The sequence below is a fragment of the Schistocerca americana genome, chromosome 9 (assembly GCF_021461395.2).
Source record: "Schistocerca americana isolate TAMUIC-IGC-003095 chromosome 9, iqSchAmer2.1, whole genome shotgun sequence".
Classification (NCBI taxonomy): domain Eukaryota; kingdom Metazoa; phylum Arthropoda; class Insecta; order Orthoptera; family Acrididae; genus Schistocerca; species Schistocerca americana.
Window position 1 is genome coordinate 10,785,054 of NC_060127.1, and position 21,826 is coordinate 10,806,879.

The following is a 21,826-nucleotide window of genomic DNA, read 5'->3' on the forward strand; positions in this document are numbered from 1 at the left end:
ACTGAGAGCTTCTTAATGCAGGTGCCATGTTCCCAATGACCCCCCTCCTCCCTGAAGTATCGATAGTCTTTGGTTTAGAAATGAATGAAAACAACTTGAAATTAACGATCCAATTTGAATTTCCACTGTATCCAGACACTTACTAGTGGATTTACTCCCTCTGTTCAACACACTATAGCCTGATTAAAATTACTTGGTAATTGAAATTTCACACGATGGAGCTTTCTCCCTCCAAGAGCAATCAACGTAACGTCCAAACTGTTCGCTGTTGACAAGCTGCCGCTTCTGGTCTGTTCACTTCCATTGTTTGGCTACTGTTGTGTAAGGAGCATGCATATTTCGTAGCAGTCGTGTGTGTGTGGTTTTTCGTGAAATCCGAAGAAAAATGTTCAAATGTATGTAAAGTCTTCCTTTGGTCATCCTCCCTCCTCATTCATTTCAACTGGAAACTTCCCTTGTTGTGAAGGCGATTGAGAAACTGCACCCTTCTTCAATGATCCTGACTTCAGTCACCGATCCATGTTAGAAGTAATAAACTGGTCGAAAATCGACTTATGAAACAGGTAGTGCACTGACGAAGCAAGTTTAACATTTAATGATTCCTGGGGCCGCATACGTGCCAGCGAGTGCTGTGATTGGTCGACAAAGCTCGCTCCGCGCATGCGTAAAAGGTTTCAGCGCATCTAGCGCCGTGAGCCGGCGTACAAACGACCCCCGTATTGTTGCGAATTCTCCGGCACTAAACTGTGTATACGTCCTCACTAGGAACCGCAAAGGCTGCTTGGGGATGTTTTTCACACGAAAAAAAAAATAGTCATGAATTTGATTTTCACATTTTTATTCACTAATTGTACACATTATTTTACACGATTTGGTGAAGGGTGGCCGCGGACCCCCTAGACCCCTACGGGGTCCGCGGACCACACGTTGGGAAGCCCTGCTTACAGTTTTTACGGTTTACAACTCCCTCAAATACCCAAGTACCGTGGAAGTTAATCCCTGACGTCATAACACAGGTCATATCGCCCTGTCCCTTCTTATTGTCAGTGTTTTCCATACATACCTTTATTCACCAATTTTGTGACGAACCTCTTCATTCTTTACCTTATCGGTCCTCCTAATCTGCAACATTCCTGTAACCACATCTCAAATGCTCCGATTCTCTTCTGTTATGGTTTTACCACAGTCTGCTTCGCTATCATACAGTGTTGTGCTCCAAACACACATTCTCAGAAATTTGGTCCTCTAATTAAGGCCTACGTTTGATACTAGGTGTCACTTGCTTTCACGTTACCGGAAGAACGTAAATGAAGTGGAATCTAAGCTCTGATTGGGGAAAGAGCGCAGTGGCATTGCTCTTCGCCTCTTGAAGTCGACTTCAGTTCCTGGCACCAAGTCGTTAAGACGTCTGTAAAGCGCGTGTACAAAGTTTCAACCTTCTGAAAGCGATCTATCGAAGTAGTAACACTCAAAATACGCCAAGCGCCTTACTGGCTGAAATGTGCCGCATCAAACTCACATGACTTGAGCTACAGATGATGTGGACAGAACTCTCGTTCTGCGCATCCGAATGCTCACTCCACATACGTTTATACTCTCTGGTCTCTCCCTCGCGTGTTACGCACTACGGCGGCATACAACCAGCGAGGGCGACTAAATGGCTTCTGACTGACTGTTTAATGCGCACAGTCTTCTGGTTATGTCCAGATGCTTCGTGTGTACTCCCGTCAATAAAATTATTATTCCATATGCGGTTTGTGTATTCGATATTACACACCGGTCCGTATCGACAGTTCCTTTCGGTAAGCGACTTTCGCAGACTTCTTTACTAGTCCATAGCTTTTTTTTGTTTTTTTTGTTTTTTTGTTTTTTTTTTTTTTTTTTTTAGAATTTCACCATAGCCAAATAGTTTTTTAATGTTCTGTGAGAGCGTTGTGCTGCGCGCTTCCGATTTCCTCTTCCACGTGTTTCCGCTGGAGATACTGAAAATAATCATCGAGAGATCTCCCACAGAATTGCCATTTAAACGATCAAACCGATTCTCCCTCCTCGCCACTTCTTCGTACTGCCACAATAGATGAAACGAAAATCACGTTGATCATCTCCTATCCCCTATGTGCTGTTCAACTGCATGATTTGTGCCTCAACATCTATAAATACTGAAACAACCTCGACTCTCTTTTGTGTAGTAAATATCCAGTAATAAACCACCGATTGTTTACAGCAGTGTTTTTCAACTTTTTCGAATACGCGACCCCTTTCCTTGTAAAAATATTATGGCGACCCCCCAGAACGATAATAAAAGTATGTCAGAGTATTTAATTTTCTTTCTATTGATACTGTACTGATCGAGAGATCAAGTGCAATGTGAAAAGAGGTCTCAGTGCCCTGCGGGCAGAGATATAATTAAATTCTTTGCCGTGGAGGTGAGAAGGGCTCAGCGGGGGCATAGTCACGCGTTTTGGGCCACTACAGTTAGTTGTCAGAGTACGCCAGCAAGTACGGAAGTGGTTGTCTTCGCGCTTCGCCCCCTGAGCGAGCATAAAATGGAAAAGTTTTTACTAACGATGCTGCAACTGCTTTCTCCTTCGACCGCGACCCCCTGAGCAAGACTTGCCTCCTCCCCCCCCCGGGGGATGCGACCCACAGGTTGAAAAACACTGCTTTACAGCCTCTTAAAACACTTAAGCGAGACAAAGTTTAGGGAAGGTTTGAAGTTACGTGTAAAGTTTGTTGGAAGTCGCTAAGAGCTCTTATTATGGATGAATGTAGTCTGGGTAATTTGCACTCCGTTTTAAGCAGAAGCTAGTATTCCACACACCCGTATGTCGACGAACAGTGCGTCGTACAGTGAGAAAGGTTTGTGTGTTCCGTACAGAGTTAGTAATAATAAATTAAAACACCGTACAGGATGCTTTAGTTTCACTACACCAACTGCGAAAATGTAGCAAGTGATAAACTCCTTTATTCCCATTACTTTGTGGGAGATGTCAACGAGAAAAAGTTTCGTAATGATTTGAAATTATGTGTATAGTTTGTCAGAAGTCTCAGTGCTCCCATTATCAAACAGTGGATGAATATGGTCTGCCGGGAGCTGTGCTGCCTCAAGATGTAAACTGAGCTTCTAAGTGGAATATTTGTCTTACTGTGTCCAGCCATTAACATAAAATAATCCCCTTGTTGAGTAGGTAATAATAGCTTTTTAAATTCGTCCATGATATGACACATTTAACATAAAATTTGTTTTTCCCCTGGAAGCCCTTTGACACACAACATGCAAATGAGCCCATTACCATGAACTGGGTTGGTCATTTAATAATGTATTAGGTTGTTACATAGGTTCGCAACATTCCTGTTTTGCATATTGATATTCCGGTTCCTATGGCATTACTTACCGATTGCCATTTTTTGATTTGTACTTCATTGTGGCTATTCGAGTTTACGGATTGTGATACAAAACACTATACAGGAACTGGTTTGGGAAATCATTCTGCACCCACCTTGTTAACCTGATCTCACACCATCACATCGGAGCAAACAACCTTCGAGGAACTTCTTTCCGAGATGAAAATGCACTCCAGACAAGACTCGACGAGTTCTTCGTCTCGACACTGTGTGATTTCTACAGCTGATGACTAAAGTCTGTTATGTGTATCTGTTGTATTTATTAAACTTACGGAAAAATGCTATGAACTTATGCACCGACACAACAGATAACCAGTTGTCAATATTATGTAGTGAGAAGTGGAACCTGTAGTCTAATACATATTACATCATCAATGTTCCACATAATTATTTTATTTTTTCCTTGTATGCTGTACGATTCTGATGTGTTTTGAATTATCACTTTTTTTTTGGCAGTTGTAGAATGTTTTGTAGTACACCAGATGTAACACTAGAAAATGAGCTTGTAACATGAAAAATAGGCCATGTAAAGTAATAATTTGTCAAACATAGCAAAACATATTTCTACAAATTACAAGCGAAATCAGTCATGCTGTTTTAAGTCTTAATTGCTCAGTGTTATCCGCTATGCAAATGGCGAGGGATATCAGTTTGAAAATTTCCAAATGTGCTTAGATCTTAATACTTCGCCTTCATTACTTTGAATCAATTCACCTGAAATCTACATCAGTGAGCAGTGCATTTCCTGTCATTCAAAGGGTGTGTGTGTTTTTAGGGACATCTTGCCTTTGTAGTGCCACACACTCATGTGAGAATCCGTTGTATTTCTTGTTGCAACAGCTTTGGTATTTCACAGTGTAGTCACAATATCGTTAGTTGACTCATAACTCAAGGAAGAAAGGATCTGTGATGGGCTGGTGACTCGTACAGGACAAAAACAGGCTTTTTTTTTTTTTCAGGTACTTTATTCGTGACGAATATTCTTCGTCGGTAACCTCATATTTTGGTACATATCTATAGGTATATATATTTTATGTGTGTTTGTGTATATATATATATCTGTATGTTATGTATGTTGCAAATAAAAAAAAAAACATATTGAAAGTATTAAGCACATATTATTCAGGGATCATGTAGTTTTCCAATCAAAAAGTTAGGGTTCTCTCTTTCTACTCCCAGCAAAATCTGAACTGTACTGATCAGATATTTGTGCCTGCTGCATTAATAATTTTGATGAAAGTATAACACAAATTTTATACACTGTAAACATAAAATTTGCATAACAGATCCCAATAACAATAACAATAAAACAACTCTCCTGAACTTTGTCATACAAATTTGCTGTAGTTCGATGGAGAACATGGTTGAATCATTTCTGTGAAGTCCAATGTCATTTCAAAATGCTCTTACAGAGACATAGATATATATATAGTTTTTGTTAATGTTCTATATTCATTGTACCATTTTATTCTGCAGACAATAGATAATTGCACATTGCAGACAAAATATTTCTGTTTCTGTGTAATTTCTGAGAAGCCATAAGAGCAGCGAAGTTCCTGTTTCATTGTTAATAACTTTGTTACTTTCATTGATGGTTTCGTTTTGAATGCCCTGTTTGATGGAGTCTTCAGAATGTCCATTTTTTGTTAAGCTCGTTGTGCAAAAACATATATTTACCCACTTTTCAAAGACAGATATTTAGTGTTTTAAATAAAAACTTAGTCATAGCATATGAACAAAAACATGTAATTTTCACAACCGACAGAAAGAAAACGGGTTATAAGTGATCGAAACAATGCCAACCTTGTTTCACAGGACTATTATCAGGTATGACAATAACTGAAACAACTAGCTTAAGATCGAAATACATCACTCTATACATAAAACAGTTCACCTAAATGAATCATACAGAAACTGAATCTTCTTTTTTTTTTTTACATAAGACTTGCTCATGCTTTTTACAATATTTGCAAAAATGTACAGGCACAACTAAGACTGAGTACATGAAATTAAGAAGTAACAGGAAAAAATATACAAGAATGAAACCATTTGCAATCAGGTATGGAGTCATTCTGAATAATCTTAAACCAAAATTCAAGCCAAGTCATGACCAGTTAAGGTCTACAAATAAGACAATATCCTTATGAATGTGTGAAAGAATCTATCGTCATATGATGATTAACAAACTCGGATGTGAGAATTTTTTCCTTTTGGAAACACTGAATGATACAAATTATCACTTAAGTGCATATTTTGGTGTTGTGATGGAAATAATATGAAGGAATTTATTTGAATAAAGTTTTGTGTGCTGTTTTGTTTGAAAAGTAAATGAAATGGTAACTTCCACCTAATCCACCGCTATCAATCAGTTCATCACACAGAATTCCAGGAATATTTGAGTAGATGGTTACTTACAGTGTTGTTCTTTGTAAATGTTTGTTGTTCAGAATGTCAGTTAAAATAATTTTAGGCTGATGTATCTGTAAATTTTCTCATTGCTTATAAAATCAATGAAGTAAAAAATTATGATGTAGGCATCATGGGTACATAAATTTATATCAATCTGTCATATCTATCTGAAAAAGCTTTCAACTAAAAAATATAGCTGCCACAAAAATTGAACCTTTCTATCACAACACTGAATTGTAACAATGGGAAAATTTTCTACACAAATCTTACACGTTTAGATATTCGTTTTCACACTGTTATTACAAAATGCACGGCGTTTCTATGAATTCTACAAAAGCGTACACATTTGATTTTCAATGATAGTGCAGTGAAAGACAAAGAGGATGCAACCCAATGAATTATTCGTCTTAAGTTTTGTTCCCCAAAACACTTTATATATGTATATATTTGTATAGATATATATGTACACACCAGTGTACATACTTCACATTTATATATGTATATCTTTATCAAAAAAGGCACTTGGAATATTTTTAGTTGTTCATAAACTGTTGAAATGTCTAAAGCCGAGATAAAGTTGTGAGCAGAGACATGCATAAGTGACCTGCTGCAACAGGAAATGAGGCATTTTGTTTAGATGATGCACTCATTTCATGGTGATGCCATGTTTTGCCTTGTTCCTGGTTTGACCTCTTTGTCCCTCAGCAATTGCTACTGCTTCACAGCTAATTTCAATGCCTAATTTTACAAAGCTTTAAATACTGGAAATTGACACTTATTAGAGAGAAATATAGGCAATAAGAAGAAAATGTTCACATAATGATGATGCTTTAGTGTTGGTATTGCAGTAGAACCATTTAAATCAGCCTTTTGCAAAAATAAATAAAAATATCTGCAAAGTCACATGTGGCTGCAACAGATTGTCGCTGCTGATGTTGCAAAGTAATGATGTGTCAGTTTTAAATGTATGAAGCTGTTCAAAGTATAGGTTTTTCCATCATAATTCACTTGCATTCACCGTACAAAAAAAGGACACAGACCTGGGTGATGGGACCAGACAATATTCATCTAAACAAAAAACCTGGTGTCTAGTCAGTATCTACTGTAAATTATTTGAATTAAATAACTGCGGTAAAAATAATTGTATTTATCACAGCTTTGTTGAGTTGAAAAGCACAAAAATTCTGCAGTTTGAGAACAGATACTACGTTACTGCATTGACAGCAGTGGTAGAAGTACTAATTCAGTGTATTCCTTTCTTTACACTGATCTTTCAAAACAATAATGGTAACAATTAGACTTAGTGATGAGCTTATCTGCAACTGTGCTGTGATTATGACTGGCATGTCTCTACATTGACTGCCAAGTACAAGACATCACCCAGACTGACATAATAGAATTAAAGATGGTTATAGAATATCACAGACACACTTTGACAAAAATGTTACATATACAGGTTTTTACATGTCAGTATTATTTGTTTTGGCATCCCACAAGAAATACTGTGTCAAATAGCTAAGTCGAGATCTCAATGGAGAGAAGTGTTGAAGGAAGTGTTCCACAAATACATATTTTGGGCAATAATTATAAAACTCTGAAACTGTTTTGCAGCAGATCATTTTAAGCCTCTGATACCAAATATACTAGAAATATCTAAATTTCATGATAATGATTTCAAAAATATTCCAATGGTCCCTGACATATTGGTCTTCTGTGTGAACCCACAAAATGAACACTGAGTATTACTTAGTGGATCGATCTGTTCCTTGATTGGGATATATAGTTTGGGGTGTCTAAGAAGCCTTTCTGTACTCAGCAGATTCAGAGAAAACTACATTAAGTTTCTTATTTTTCTACACAAAAAATTAAACAAAACAAAGAAATCCTCAAAATAAATTTTATACACTCATTATATTTTTGAACACCTACTGATAATATGACCAACACAATATGTTTAACAGAACCATGCTACAGTGACACAATTTGTAATATTATGGAAACAATATGGAAGTCACAAAGACTGCGGGTCAATAGCACTCAATACAAATGACGCATCAACTGCAATTTTATCGGGTACACTAAATGCCAAATATGTACGAATAGAATGTTATGTGGGACATTTCCATCAACACTCCTAATAGATACGGCAAAATATCTAATAACAATTCTCAGTGGAACACATTACAACATTTAGCATCACCAACAATAGTTAACACTCTGGCAGCTGTGAGCATCGCATACCCAAAATAATACCGAGATGTTAGTATGTTTATGATATATATATTGATCTATAATGGTAGTAAAAAATAGCTCATTCAGATAAGAAGGATTAAGTGCTAGTTTCAGAACTAGTACTTTCAATAAACCACAGTTTTACATAGCACAAATAGCGATCTACGAAAAGCTCGGTTTTTGAAAATAAATAGTTGATTTTTTATTTTTCTTCATACAGTCTTTATATGAGCAGATAACTTCGTAGGAGAAATATTAGCTACAGCCTGCAGACAAACTGCACGTTCTCATTCTACATGAAAGATACAGCCACTTCACTAAGGGAGCCCAGGGAAGCTGTTTTGTTATCTTAATAATACACACAATGCCACAGAAATTTTGATTTCCTAGTGCCAGTAGATACCAACAAAAATAATCATAATATTAAAGTGCACGATCATGGTAGTGCCTGCATCATTTGACAGAGATTTGAAAAAAAGGAAAAGAATATTACTGTGTTCATTGAGGGAGTAAAACAGCAATGTGCAAGTAATGACCAATTGCTCCCCATTGCCTACAGTGCGCACTTCTGGAACTCCTTAGAGAAAGACAATTTATGATTTGACAGACTGTGTGAAAAAGGAAAGCTACGATAAATGTGCTCCTACCATTTATCAGAAGATTTTCCAACAGATGAAACAGTATCCGGAAAATCTATCGTAGAAAGACACTACAGTGAGCACAGTAAATCAAGTGCAAGTTAATATGTAGATACTGAGCCTTTATTAAATCCATATATCTCTTTTTTTTTTTAGATGAAATGCATTGTATTCGGCCCCTCAAACATATTTTCTTCCTCACTCTTTATGAACACTGACATATGACACGATGATTTCTAAAAAAAAAAAAAAAAAAAAAAAAAAAAAAAAAAAAATTCTGCCTTTCTAGCAGCACAGTCAGGCTGTTTAGACATAGTTCTTAGAACTGTGGAACAATTTAAAATATATATATATTTTTTATATATATCATTTATGTACATTACACAGCCTGTTTCGTCCACAAAATGTCTCAAGAACGTCCCAAACCAATTTCCTTTAAATGTTCTATAAAGAAGTCTTTCCTTCATTAACTAAACTGCTATTGACTTAGTTGCCTTTAACATTCTGTGCCCACCACAGCATTTTTTTTATCTACTCCCAATATGTCAAAAGGATAAAATAAAATTGGGAAAGGTGTGACAGTGGTGATTTCACAGAAGATCTAGACAAGGGCCGCTAGTTTTTCTCTCATTTTTTTGGAGGACAGTATCGACAAGATCCAAATGTTAACCACTTGGAAGTCAATACCTAACCACCAGGCTATTTATGTGGACGTGTTTTTCTCTCCCGTTCAATCCACCCCACAATATTTGTGACAAATAATGTTACAGTGTAGGAAATTCACTACAGGAAGGAGACTAACCAAACTCCGCATCACATAGCTCAGCGCTGTACACGAGAGTTCGGTCTCACACGTCGCCTCGAGTATCGGCTTTCCACAGTTGTCGACAGTCGTATCTGTTCGAAAGACACTTTCTAGCTTGCCAAACAACCCTGCTCCACTTACGTGCACGTGGCCTTTGCAAACGCACATCAAATTTTCTTTTCTGTGGAATAGGTGCAGTCTCAAAGGAGTCCAATACAACACAGCAACCGTCAGAACAGTTCTCTATGACAGTCACTCGGGCTGCCACCGAAGTCCACGTCACCAGAGTTTCGCCGTTATGACTCGAGTGAGGCGATCAAGCTGTGGAAGACGACAGACTGGATCTCTCCGAAAATGGACGCGTGCCCACAAGAGTACTGCTGCGGTTGCTGCTGCTGTTGCTGTTGCTGCTGTTCTGCTGTCGAGGACTCGGTGCAGTTGCCAGAGGACGCGGACCTGGAGCTGTCGGCAAACCTGAGCCGCAGATCGTCGGCGTGCGGCGCGGGTACCCTGGGGATGCCGGTGGTCGCGGACCAGCAGCACGTGCTGTTCCGCAAGTCGTCACCCCCGCACGAAAAGAGTCGCCTTTCCAGTTCCGCAGTGGCCGGGTCCGGCACCTCGATGGCCACCTCGAACTTGGGCCTCTTTGCCGGTGCGGGACTGCACAGCTCCCGGGAGTCGACCGGAGAGGTGGCGGGGCTCGAAGTGGGGTCACCGGTAGGTGCGGCTGACGTCCCGGTAGCCGTAGCCGCGGGGTCCGCCGACTGCGGCTCGACGTCCACCACGTTGACCACGACGTCGTCGTCTTCGTCCTCGTCGTCGATAGAGGTGAGCATGCGTGGTGTGGGTGGCATGTAGAACTGGCTGAGTACGTCACAGCAGTCGTCCTCCAGGAGTGGCCTCTTCCGGCTGTCAGTTGGCGCCGTTGCCGAGGTACCGGATACGCTGCCGACGGAAGTGATCGAGGCCGAAGACGGATCGACACCGCTCGGGGACGGTACGGTAGTCACAGTGCCGACTACTGCGGGGGAAGCTGGGGTTACCAGTGGGTCCACGACACCGGTCGTCAGAGGTGACACGACAGAAGCTTCCGTCAGCGTGGGAGTTGTCGTAGTAGTTGCTGTCGGCACTGAAGCCGTGACTGGATCTGGATCGTCCAGGAAACAGCTACTGGTAGTGTTGTACAGCACCTGAAACAGGCACACCACACTGTTGTTAGCTGCTTGCCTAAACATTTTGTCAATTCTTTCATCTGACTACATCGAGCCAAAGTTCCTCATCTCGAATGACAACATCTGGCCACACTGGCTGTTGTAGTGTAAATCGGAACAATCTTTTTTGTCATTTTTCACTACTGTATATGTTCAGCTGTGTAGCCATTTTCAAGTGTGTGATATAAATCCATCAAATGGACATACTTAAGTTAGTCAAAACTTATATTGGTCACACATTGTTAAAATGCAATCTGTACACTCAATTTCTACACTACTAGTGTGCTGTGTGTGGATGGTCTTTGCTGTACAATACAAAGCTGTCAAGGACAAAAAAAATGGAAAAGTAGAAGCTGACAAAGTTCTTTAGCAAGAATTTGAAGTTCTGAATTGTTTACACTGGTGATGACTTTATGGTAACATTTGTTTCACTGTCAAGCATTCTTTGGGTGTGCACATGTTAACACTAAACAACTTTCGACAACACTCACAACACAGTCGAGAATATCGCCTATCGTAACACAACATTTGTACTTGATTTGGTACACATATTTTAAACTTGCACACTGACAACTTTGTGTGTAGTAAAATTTCTTTCATTTATCATAGCAGAAGTTTTCAGGTTTAATTTAATGTGACAGTGTGCAGCAGTAGTTACAACCTGCATAATTTAACCACTCATATTTTTAGGTGTTCATTGTGCATAATTCCCTTTGATACTCTACTTGTCTTTGGCATCATCTGGTTTAGTATCTATCAGAGCAATGCAATATTCGTAAAAGTAGCAGCAAGAGACACACAGTTTTGTATTGCCCTGTGTAGTATTGGAGAGTTCAAAGTACTGTCACTGGACAGAGCTGCGGGAGGGAGACGAGGGTTATTGCTGAAGAGAGAAAAAACGTACCTGCTGCTTCATCATCTTCTCCTCGCGCGCCTCCTTCTGTAACCGCTTGACTGTGTTGTTGATGAGCACAGAACGCCTCAGCGAGCTCTCGGGGTCCTCTATCTTCTTGAGCTTGCCGATAGATATCTTGAGCACCTTACGGCGCTCCTCCTTGAGCCGGTACTTGGCGGAGATCATGGTCGGCCGCGACTTGGAGCCGAAGCGCGTTCCACTGCTGCCGAACATGAGCGGCAGCTGGTCGTCGGGAGTCTGGTTCACCTGCAATGACGAAGGTGCACTGTGAGGTAGGGCACTCGACTGGAAATGTGGGAGGGGGGGAGTGGCTTGCTGGGAGGATTAATTCTGGGCCAGGATAAAAGGCTCGCGAAGAGGAGACCTAAGTTTGCTGTCACAGGAGTGAAACTTGTGATTAAGGAAAATGTCTTCAAGTTTCTGTAGTGCACTGCACAAGCAGAGGCTTCTCATAAAAAATGAACTGCTGCTAACATCCACAGATTAATTAAAAGCTATAAATAAGGAATGGAAACAATAGGCTACACATCAATTTGAGAGAGAGAGAGAGAGAGAGAGAGAGAGAGAGAGAGAGAGAGAGAGAGAGAGAGAGAGAGAAAGAGAGAGAGAGAGAGAAGCAGCTTGGCATACACTGCAATGTGACTCCATGTGAACATGTTCACAACTGTAGTCGAAGAGATTTTGAAAGAAAAGAATGACAGTGGAAGTTCCAAACAAAATTATATAATACAGATTACTGGTAATGTACAATGCACCGATTGTCCTGAAAAAGATAACTAGCGATCTCCAGGGAAGGGAAAATTGCCTTAAATCAATGTTGAAGTCTATGACCAAAACAACCACAACTATAAAAACACGGGAGAACTGCCGGATATCAGTAACGTCCTGCCACTGATATCCGGCAGTTCTCCCGTGTTTTTATGAAACAATCAGTACGCCGGAAAAGCTTTAAACATCACAACCACAGCTAGACAGGCGGGACAGAGTGGAAAACGATGAATCTATAAACAAAAACCTTTGATGATTCACCAGTGAGATACAGTTCTTTACATCAACACTGCTGGCTTTAGGCCGTAGTAGACCTGTGCATTCCACAGGCTTGATTGGTCATCACCACTAAGTATATAGATGCAGGAAGGAAGGGAGAGTAAAGTTCAATATCCTGTCACTGGTGATGTCATTAGAAATGAAACTTTGGCTCACATTGGGAAAGGGTGGGGAAATTATCCATGTTCATTTTAAAGGAATCATCCAAACATTTTCATTAAGAAATCATGACTGCCAAAGATGAAACTGAACTCCTGTCTTTCTGAATGCAGCGGTGTGTTGTCTTAAAGCAAATGCTCATTTGCAATAATACACAAAACTGCACACAAATGCTTTGATTACAATACTATACTTTTTGTGAGTGTAGCAATATTGTCACCTATAGACGCTGTCTGTTTGCATAACATTAAGAACAATTACAGGGCTACCTAATGGCCATACACAAAATATAAGCAAATTATGCAAAAATTGTCAATACTTAGTTTTTCTATTGATTTTTATGAATGATAGAACTCCACATGCAAATCTGTTACAAAGACAGAAAGAGCTTAAATCTAAAATTTTTGACATAAAAAGAGAGGGAGAGGGAGGGAGAGGGAGAGGGAGGAGGAGGAGGAGGAGGAGGAGGAGGAGGAGGAGGGAGAGGGAGAGGGGGGGATGAGGAGGAGGAGGAGGAGGGGGAGGAGAAGAAGGAGGAGGAATTAGTGCAGCAATGGCAATAATCTCCAAAACATGTAATTTTCCTGTTAAGTTAATGCTTATAAAAACAAAGAATGGAACGTATGGAGGAGAACTATGACACTTAGGAAAAGATGGGAGCTTTAAGACGGTGAAATTTGAAACATGACAGTGATGAGAATGCAAAATGAATGCCACGGTACAAAAGCCTCGGCAAAAAGAATCACTTGAAAACAAATGATGTGAAGGAAAGTGATAATGGCTGATAACTGAAAAATATATAAGGGGAAAAAGGCAGCAAAAAAATGATAAGTTACGGTATCGCAACAGTAGGACAAGAAATGCGTGTAGTAAGTGACAGTGACATGAAAAATGCATCACACTAGTGGAAATGCGGTAAGCACAATTTATTTGAGAGGAAATGAAAACACAGAATGAGAGGAAGCAGCTCATAAAATATTTAGAACAATTATGAACAAAAAGTGCACACATGTGCCTGTGCTCACACACACACACACACACACACACACACACACACAAAATGATGAAGAGGGAAAAAAGTAAATTAGATTTGTTCTGAAATGGGAAGCAGTAGCGTCTATTTTGGAAGGAGGCAAGGGGAAGAGAAGGAATAACCGTTTATTAGAGATGTGCATGGAATGAACGGAGAAAAGTTGCAGTAACCATAAAAAAAAAGGTGTAGCGCGAGTGTGGTTAGATGAAGAAAAGACGAAAAACTTTGAATATGACAAATGTGAGGAAGAAAATGGGCCAAGTTTGTGAATACGGAGAAACTACAGAAAAACTAATGTGCCCGGCCCAGAGGGGCCTGAACGACACTGCAAGAAGTGAAGCGGAGGAGAGTGCAAGTTGAAGAGGTGACTCACTTTCATGTTGGCTGCGCAGCCGTGGCAGCTGCTGGGGGCGGAGGCTGGGGGCGGCTGCTGCTGGAGGCGTAGGGGCTGGACACCACTCGCTCTCGCCGTGCCCGCGACACCTGAAAGCACGGAGGCGTACCTCTGCTTACACACATTCCCGTCTCACCAATTTCGTTTCCTCCTTTTTACATTTATTCTCAAACTAAAAACATTCATTTTCGTGCCAGCGACACGCCCCGGCTTTGCACGAACGGCACTAAGTATCTACGCCTGGATGACTTTCTGCTGTTGTAATAAATTATATCCACAAACTTTCCCCGTGAATCAGTCTATTTTCAATTAAACCCCCGATTCTTTAAAGAATAGGAACTGGGTTGGTGCCTAAGCTCCTAGAGTTTTTTCCGTAAGTCTGCTAAACGCAATAGATAAATGTAACAATGACCTTAGTCACGAATAATATATTCTCCTTCACTATTCACAACAGTCTGCAAACGCTGGGCTAACTTCTCGATTCAGCAACTGTACAAATTATGTCTGTTTGAAAAAAAAAAACTTGTTGGGGCCTGTTTAGAGCTCATTTTCAACCAGAAAGGAAGTTCCTTGAAGGTTGTTTGATAGAGAGTGGAAAACGTGAAAATCTGACGGCTAAGATCAGGCGAAATGAGGTGGCTGCAGAACGACTTCCTGTACAATCTCCTGTATAGTGTGTTTTGTCAGTTTAGCAGAACGCGGGCCGTCACTATCATCTGCAAGACATCTCAGCTGTTGACAATAAATGCCATGTGATGCTTACACCTCAGGGAAGCAATTCATAATACACCAGATGCATAACATTAGTTTTTCTGGACGCATGGAGGTCCTTGTATGGGGAGCTGCTGCTTCGTTTGAGCTCAACCATTCCGTGCTCTCCGTTATGTTACCATAAAGACACTAATTTCTCGTCACTTGTGGCGACACATGACAGGAACAATCGAGCCAACTGATAGCGAGGAAGCAGAGTTGTACATACGGCCACCCGCCGATTTTTGTGACTTTGGCATAGAGCAGATGGGACCCATTCACGCGATTTTGAACCTTATGCATTCGTTGCAAATGGAGTGATTACAGTTCATCACGTTTGGCAGTTCTCGCGTATTTTCCAGTAGGGGAAACAAATCAGAAAAATTGATTTTCCTGAACACAGGTGGAAACAACCAGAAGAAACAGCATTTCCCTAATTTACACGCTCACACAGCCACAGTCTGCAGACTGGTGTACACAACTGCAGTGCTCGGTCAGATATTGATGGTGAGTGCACACTTTGGGTTTCGAATCGCTTAAATTACGACGCTGTCAAAGTTGCGAGAGTCTTACATCAAAAACTTCTCAAATTTTTGGATGTCTTGTTCCTAGATTTCTTTGAATTGCATTTTGTTGGAAGTTACACAAAAGCAATGTAATACACTCTGACGTAAGCTAATTACTAATATTTTCTACTTCCTCGTCGTATCCTTTCACGGGGTCAGTATCTTACTCTGGGTTTGGTACCGTTTGTGGTAGAAGGTGGTCAGATGTCTCTAATTCCTGTAACTGAGAGGGGAAAGTGGGTACCAGCCCGGTATTCATGTGATCAGATGTGTGAAACGAGCTAAAAACTTCAGTCTGGCCCTCCGGCCTTGTTGTTCATACATCGGGTGGATACCATCCGGAGCTGAAACCCCTCCTCGAATCCCGGAAGCGGCGTCTTACCAGTGCGGCAAGCACCATACAACACTGACTGTGTAAATGAAAATGTCCAAAAAAATGGTATAAGAGCAATGTTTCAAAGACTAGCAGCATATATTATAAATTTCTAAGGAGTGAGCATTCGCATGCGCAGAACGAGAATTCTGCCCGTAACATCTCCTACAGCTCAAGTCACATGATTCTGGGATGGTGCATTTTAGCCCGTGTAGCGCTTTGTGCAATTTGAATGTTATTACTTTGCAGCCATACAGATGACCTTCAAAAGTACCGTGAAACTTTGTAGAAGTGATTTACATACATCTTGCTGATTTGATACAGGAACTGAAGTTGGCTTAAAATTGGGAACAGCGATAGTATTGTGCTCTTTCACCACGGCATCTAAGCTCGGATTTCACTCCATTTACGTTTTTTCAGTAACAGGAATAAGAAGTAAGAGCCAGCAACATTTTTTTACGTTTTCTATTGCACTTAGTCATATTGTTGAATGTCTGTCCTGATCACGTTACAATGAGATTCAGCACAAAACTGTGTCGCGCAGAATTACTTATACACAAAAGGGTTTGAGAAGCTGCGTAAACTGGAGGAAATTACTGGCTGTCGTGTATAAATTGAATCAGCATTTGAAGAAAGCACCAATATATATATATACACTGACTGGCCGTTTACTCCAACACACTTGCAAGTTTATCTAGCACATGTCTTGTAAACGAACGACCATAAAGGCGCAGAAATTCTCTCTACAATACAGGTCTTTATAATGCCGTGCCTCGGATATTTTTCAACTCACAAAGCGCCTCATATCAGTATGACATTAACAACTACACATTTGTTTTACATACGTATGAAAAAGTAACTGATCCTCCTTCCACATATTCCACTTTACATCCGTAGCAACGACAATACTGCAAAATAGCTGTTACTAAAACCCGAAGTGCAGAAGCAAGGCGAATACTTCATAATCTTCCAAGGTTTTAGTTTCGTAAATTTAACAAATCTTTTAAGCTTAGCTGTTACCGCAAATAGTAGAAAAGCAGCATCGTCCCAAAATCGCGTGCCTACTCCAGTTTGCTGCTGAGAACAGGTGCAGCAGATATACATTCTCTACGGGTAGGAGGTACTGGCGGACGTTAAGCTGGAAGGGCTCGGTTAGCTCGTTCAGTTAGGCACTCGCCGACGAAAGGAAATGGTCCCTGGTTCGGGTCCTCGTCGGGCACAAAGTTTTAATCTGCCAGTAAGTTTTGCATCAGCGCACACTCCGCTACAAAATAAAGAGAGATTCACTCTGGAAGTTGTAAACTTCTCGGTGCGCCTCGTTCCACCATAGAATTAGATCGGTTGCTCGGCACGTGTTTCTAGTGTGAAGGTGGGAGGCGGGCGCAGACGCTGTGGCGTAGTGTAAGTCACGAAGTGTCGATGTAGATACACTCCGGGGAGCTCCCGGCTGGCAGGGCACAGCTTCCAGTTCTCCAGCGGCGCGGCATCATGAATAATGCAGGATCCAGGGCGCACCCGCGGGGGACGCCAGACGCCGGCGCTCCCCCTCCTCTCTCTCTCTCTCTCTCTCTACATCCAGCAGTCTACCCCGGCTACATCCCCTGAAGCGAGGGTCATGAAATTAATGTTCCGATTAGGGACTTGGCCCGTCCGACGCGAGTTTGCCGCCCTGCTTGCGTGAACCTTTTCGCTCCTCCACCTCCCCCCCCTCCACACACACACACACACACACACACGCACACACACACACACACACACACACTGGTAGTCTTTCGAGGTCGGGAGAACGCACAGAAGCCAACAGAAACACGAGGCGGAAAGATGACGTGTGTCTGCCATTACAAAAAGCGGCGACCTCTTCTCGACAACTTCCACGACAAACAGCACTTAATTTTGACCCTTTCCACTCTAACTGTACCTCCCTCTTACACGGCAATTTGAATACCGTCTCTCAACATCACTGGCGACGAAACGTAAATGGATTCCTAGCAGAGAAACCGTGCACCTGTGACACTGTTGTAACATAAAACGTTTTCTTTTTATCTTTCCTAATCGCTTGGAAATTTTATACACGGTGTCAGAGGAGGAATGGTCAGTATTCAAGGATATCACAACTATCTTCATAAGCAAAAAGTCTAATAAACACGGGCTTTAAAATGCGTACCTTATAAATTGCGAGAGCGCTTCTTGATCTTTGGTGTTGTGAACCAAATCTCTTTGCTTTCCATATTTTGACAGATGGTAGTACGGACCAAAACAAGAAAGACGTTTGATAAACATGGGTTCAAAAGTGCATACCTTAAGAACTATAAGCACTTGTTCATCTACGCTACTGTGAAACACATTTCTGCTGAACAAGTATTGGTAGCTCTGAAGGTATGAATTTTGAAGTAAATGTTTACTGTATCGTTTTCCTTAGAATGATCGTTAATACCACATCCCTGAATACTGACTACTCCTGCCGCAGTTTGTAAAAGCCAAGAGAAGTCGTAATCTATAGGTCCATTCTTGTCATTACAAGGAAAGCAACATTCGTATCAATTTCGTGGTGAAGGAGGTAGCAACATTCGGTCCGTGTATATGTATATATGCTTCTATCGTATCCATAATTCATTACATAATACACACATTAAAAAAATGCTTCTCGGTTTCGAAAGTTCCGGAACCTGTACAGAATATTGGAATAGAGATAAGCATAAACATAATTTCCGCCCTTTTTACTGTTCATGAAAACCACACATTGCATGTTGTACCACCATACAGCGAGACCTTCAGAGGTGGTGGTCCAGATTGCTGTACACAGCGATACGCCTAATATCCAGTTGCACGTCCTCTTGCATTGATGCTTGACTGTATTCTATCCACATGTTCATCAAGGCCCTGTTGGTCCAGATTGTCCCACTCCTCAACGGCGATTCGGCGTAGATCCCTCAGAGTGGTTGATGCGTCACGTCGTCCATAAACAGCCCTTTTCAATCTATCCCAGACATATTCGATAGGGTTCATGTAAGGATAATATGCTGGCCACTCTAGTCGAGCGATGTCGTTACCCTGAAGGAAGTCATTCACAAGACGTGCACGATGGGGGCGCGAATTGTCCGTGAAGACGAGTGCCTCGCCAATATGCTGCGATATGGTTGCTCTATGGGTCGGAGGATGGCATTCACGTATCGTACAGTCGTTCCGGCGCCTTCCATGACCACCAGCGGCGTACATCGGCCCCACATAATGCCACCCGAAAACAGCAGGGAACGTCCACCTTGCTGCACTCGCTGCGTTCAGCCTGACCGGTTCATCCTGAGCAGTCCATTCGGCATGTTGTTGGGCCCATTTGTACCGCGCTGTATGATGTAGTTGAAAAGGTGGACCTCGCCATCGACGTCGGGAGAAGTTGCGCATCATGCAGCCTATTGCGCACAGTCTGAGTCGTAACACGACGTCGTGTGGCTGCACGAAAAGCATCATCCAACATCGTGGCGTTGCTGTCAGGGTCCCTCCGAGCCATAATCCGTAGGTAGCGGTCATCCAATGCAGTAGAACCCCTTTGCAGGAGTAGCCCTTGGGCAGCCTGAGCGAGGCAAGTCATTGACAGTTTCTATCTCTATCTTCTCCACGTCCGAACAACATCGCTTTGGCTCGCTCAGACACGCCTGGACACTTCCTGGCACGAAGTAACAATGCGGACACGATCGAACCGCGGTATTTACCGTGAAGGCATGGTTGAACACACGAGCCGTGTACCTCCTTCCTGGTGGAATGACTGGAACTGATCGGCTGTCGGACCCCCTCCGTCTAATAGGCGCTGCTCGTGCATGGATGCTTACATCTTTGGGTGGGTTTAGTGACATCTCTGATCAGTCAGAGGGACTGTGTCTGTGATACAATATCCACAGTCAACGTCCGTCTTCAGGAGTTCTGGGAGCCGGGGTGATGCAAAACTTTTTTGATGTGTGTATGTGTACGCGTACAGTTTGTGACACAGGAATGACGGCATATGGCAGTCTGGGTCTGGCTTTGAGTCGTCCACAATAGCCGAAGCGGTTTAAGGCGACCGCTCGCGTAAAGAGGGAAATCGGGGTTCGAGGCCTGGTCCGACTAAAAATATTCATTCCCTTATTTAGCTGATGGTTGTTCGTATTCTCGAATGCGGATATGTTTCTTGTGTAGTGGAACAGAAATGGTTGGATGAGACCAAACAGCGAGGTCATCGGTCCCATCGGATTAGGGAAGGATGGGGAAGAAAGTCGGCCGTGCTCTTACAAAGGACCCATCCCGGCATTTGCCTGATGCGATTTAGGGAAATCGCGGAAAACCTAAATCAGGATGGCCGGACGCTGTTTTGGAAATTGGTCCTCCAGACTGCGCCACCTCGCTCGGTGGGACGAATGTCGAGAACGCAAGACCAAAGTCACAATTAGAAGAAATGAACTGGACAAAACCATGGCGTGATGAATGAATGGACGCCGGCGGGGAATAGAAGTATACAACTGCAAAGCGTCACAGAATACGTCTCTCTGGATAAACTTGTAAATACGAAAGAAGACTTAAAAACCTATACTCTTTTTTTTCCCCTCGCATCTCGGGACCAGCGCTGGAAAAAGGATTTGAATGAAACGAGAGAGAGCAGTGGAGGAACAGGAGTTTGGGAAGCGGAGTGCGGTGGCAGCGAGCCAGAACCAACCCCGCTACTGGCCACCAGAGCGAAGCTACGACAAATCACACTCGCATCTTGCGGCAAGATGTGGGGGGAGGGGGCGGTCGCGAGAGAGCGTGCGTGTGCGTGTGCTCCCTGGCAGGGGGAGGTACTACGGTGCGGCCAATAAATAAGGGGGCACTACAATCTGCCGGCACTGCCCGGGCCCGCAATCAATTCCGTTGGGCCTCCCCCCACCCCCCACTTGCTTCTTTGCTTCCGTCCCCTCCCCGCTTCCATTCTCTCCATTGGCGCCGACCACCCGACACAGCTTCCACCGCCAGCCCGAATACCGTGTCTGATGTGCCCAGCCCCTGTAAATAGCCGCAAAACGGTCGGTTGATACTAGCTCGGCGCTCGCTTTCCCGTCCTACGCAATGTCTGTTCTGCAGTGGATCTGTGAAATCTATAGCGGTCCACAGCACTACACTAGTTTCCCAATTAGCTACGCAACGGTAAACTCTCCACCCCGATTATTTTGTGTGTGTGTGTGTGTGGGGGGGGGGGGGGGGGGGGGGGGAATATGTAGATGTGTAGAATTCACCCTTTTTCTCAGGAACGAGTGGACGTATAAAGTTAAAATTTATGCCAAATATTAAAGTCTACTGTCCCCTAACGATGTAGAAACGTGAAGCTTCTAAGTCAATGCAATCAGAAGATACGGCCATTTGCGTCGCATTTTTTTGATACTCGCTCATCAAATACCTGTTTTGTAAATAAAACTGCCTTTCTTTCCCAGGCCCATTTCGCTTTTTTCTTCAGTGGGATCTCCAACGATACAGTTTTGTTATTTTTAGATTATCGAACAGTTCACGTCGCGCTTTCTGATGTGAAAAAGAAAAAAAGTTCGTGAACTGTTTGACAATCTAAAAGTAACAAATTGTATCGTTCTAGACCCCACTGAAGAGGCCTTAGAGTAAGAAAAGGGCGAAATGCGTCTGGGAAAAATACATTAAGTTGCAGCAAGAAAGGCGGTTTTATTTACAAATAAAGTTTTTCTGTGCTTGCTGTGGAGGATGGCCACGCAAAAAAACTTGTCACTCGTCAGAACCTACACGATATTTCCCGTTGACGCAGAATAATGACATTTTCCACGAGACAAGATTTCGCAGTGCGAGCAAAGGAGAAAAAATGAGTCTGGTTAAATTGTTATTTCACACACACAAATTTTCTTTCGTCATTTGTTATCCGACTT

General features: G+C 42.2%; 1 protein-coding gene across 1 annotated transcript in view; it reads right to left on the reverse strand.

The window, feature by feature from the left end:
• Window positions 1–9,018: 9,018 nt before the first annotated feature.
• Window positions 9,019–21,826, reverse strand: part of LOC124551155 (mucin-5AC) — a 173,978-nt gene continuing 161,170 nt past the window's right edge. Inside the window, exons 2-4 of the mRNA XM_047126122.1 lie at window positions 14,229–14,338; window positions 11,605–11,862; window positions 9,019–10,679 (exon numbers count right to left, since the gene is read on the reverse strand). Of these exons, the coding sequence (XP_046982078.1) occupies window positions 9,786–10,679; window positions 11,605–11,862; window positions 14,229–14,234 (1,158 nt within the window). The 5' untranslated portion in view covers window positions 14,235–14,338 and the 3' untranslated portion in view covers window positions 9,019–9,785. The remainder of the gene's footprint in view (window positions 10,680–11,604; window positions 11,863–14,228; window positions 14,339–21,826) is intronic.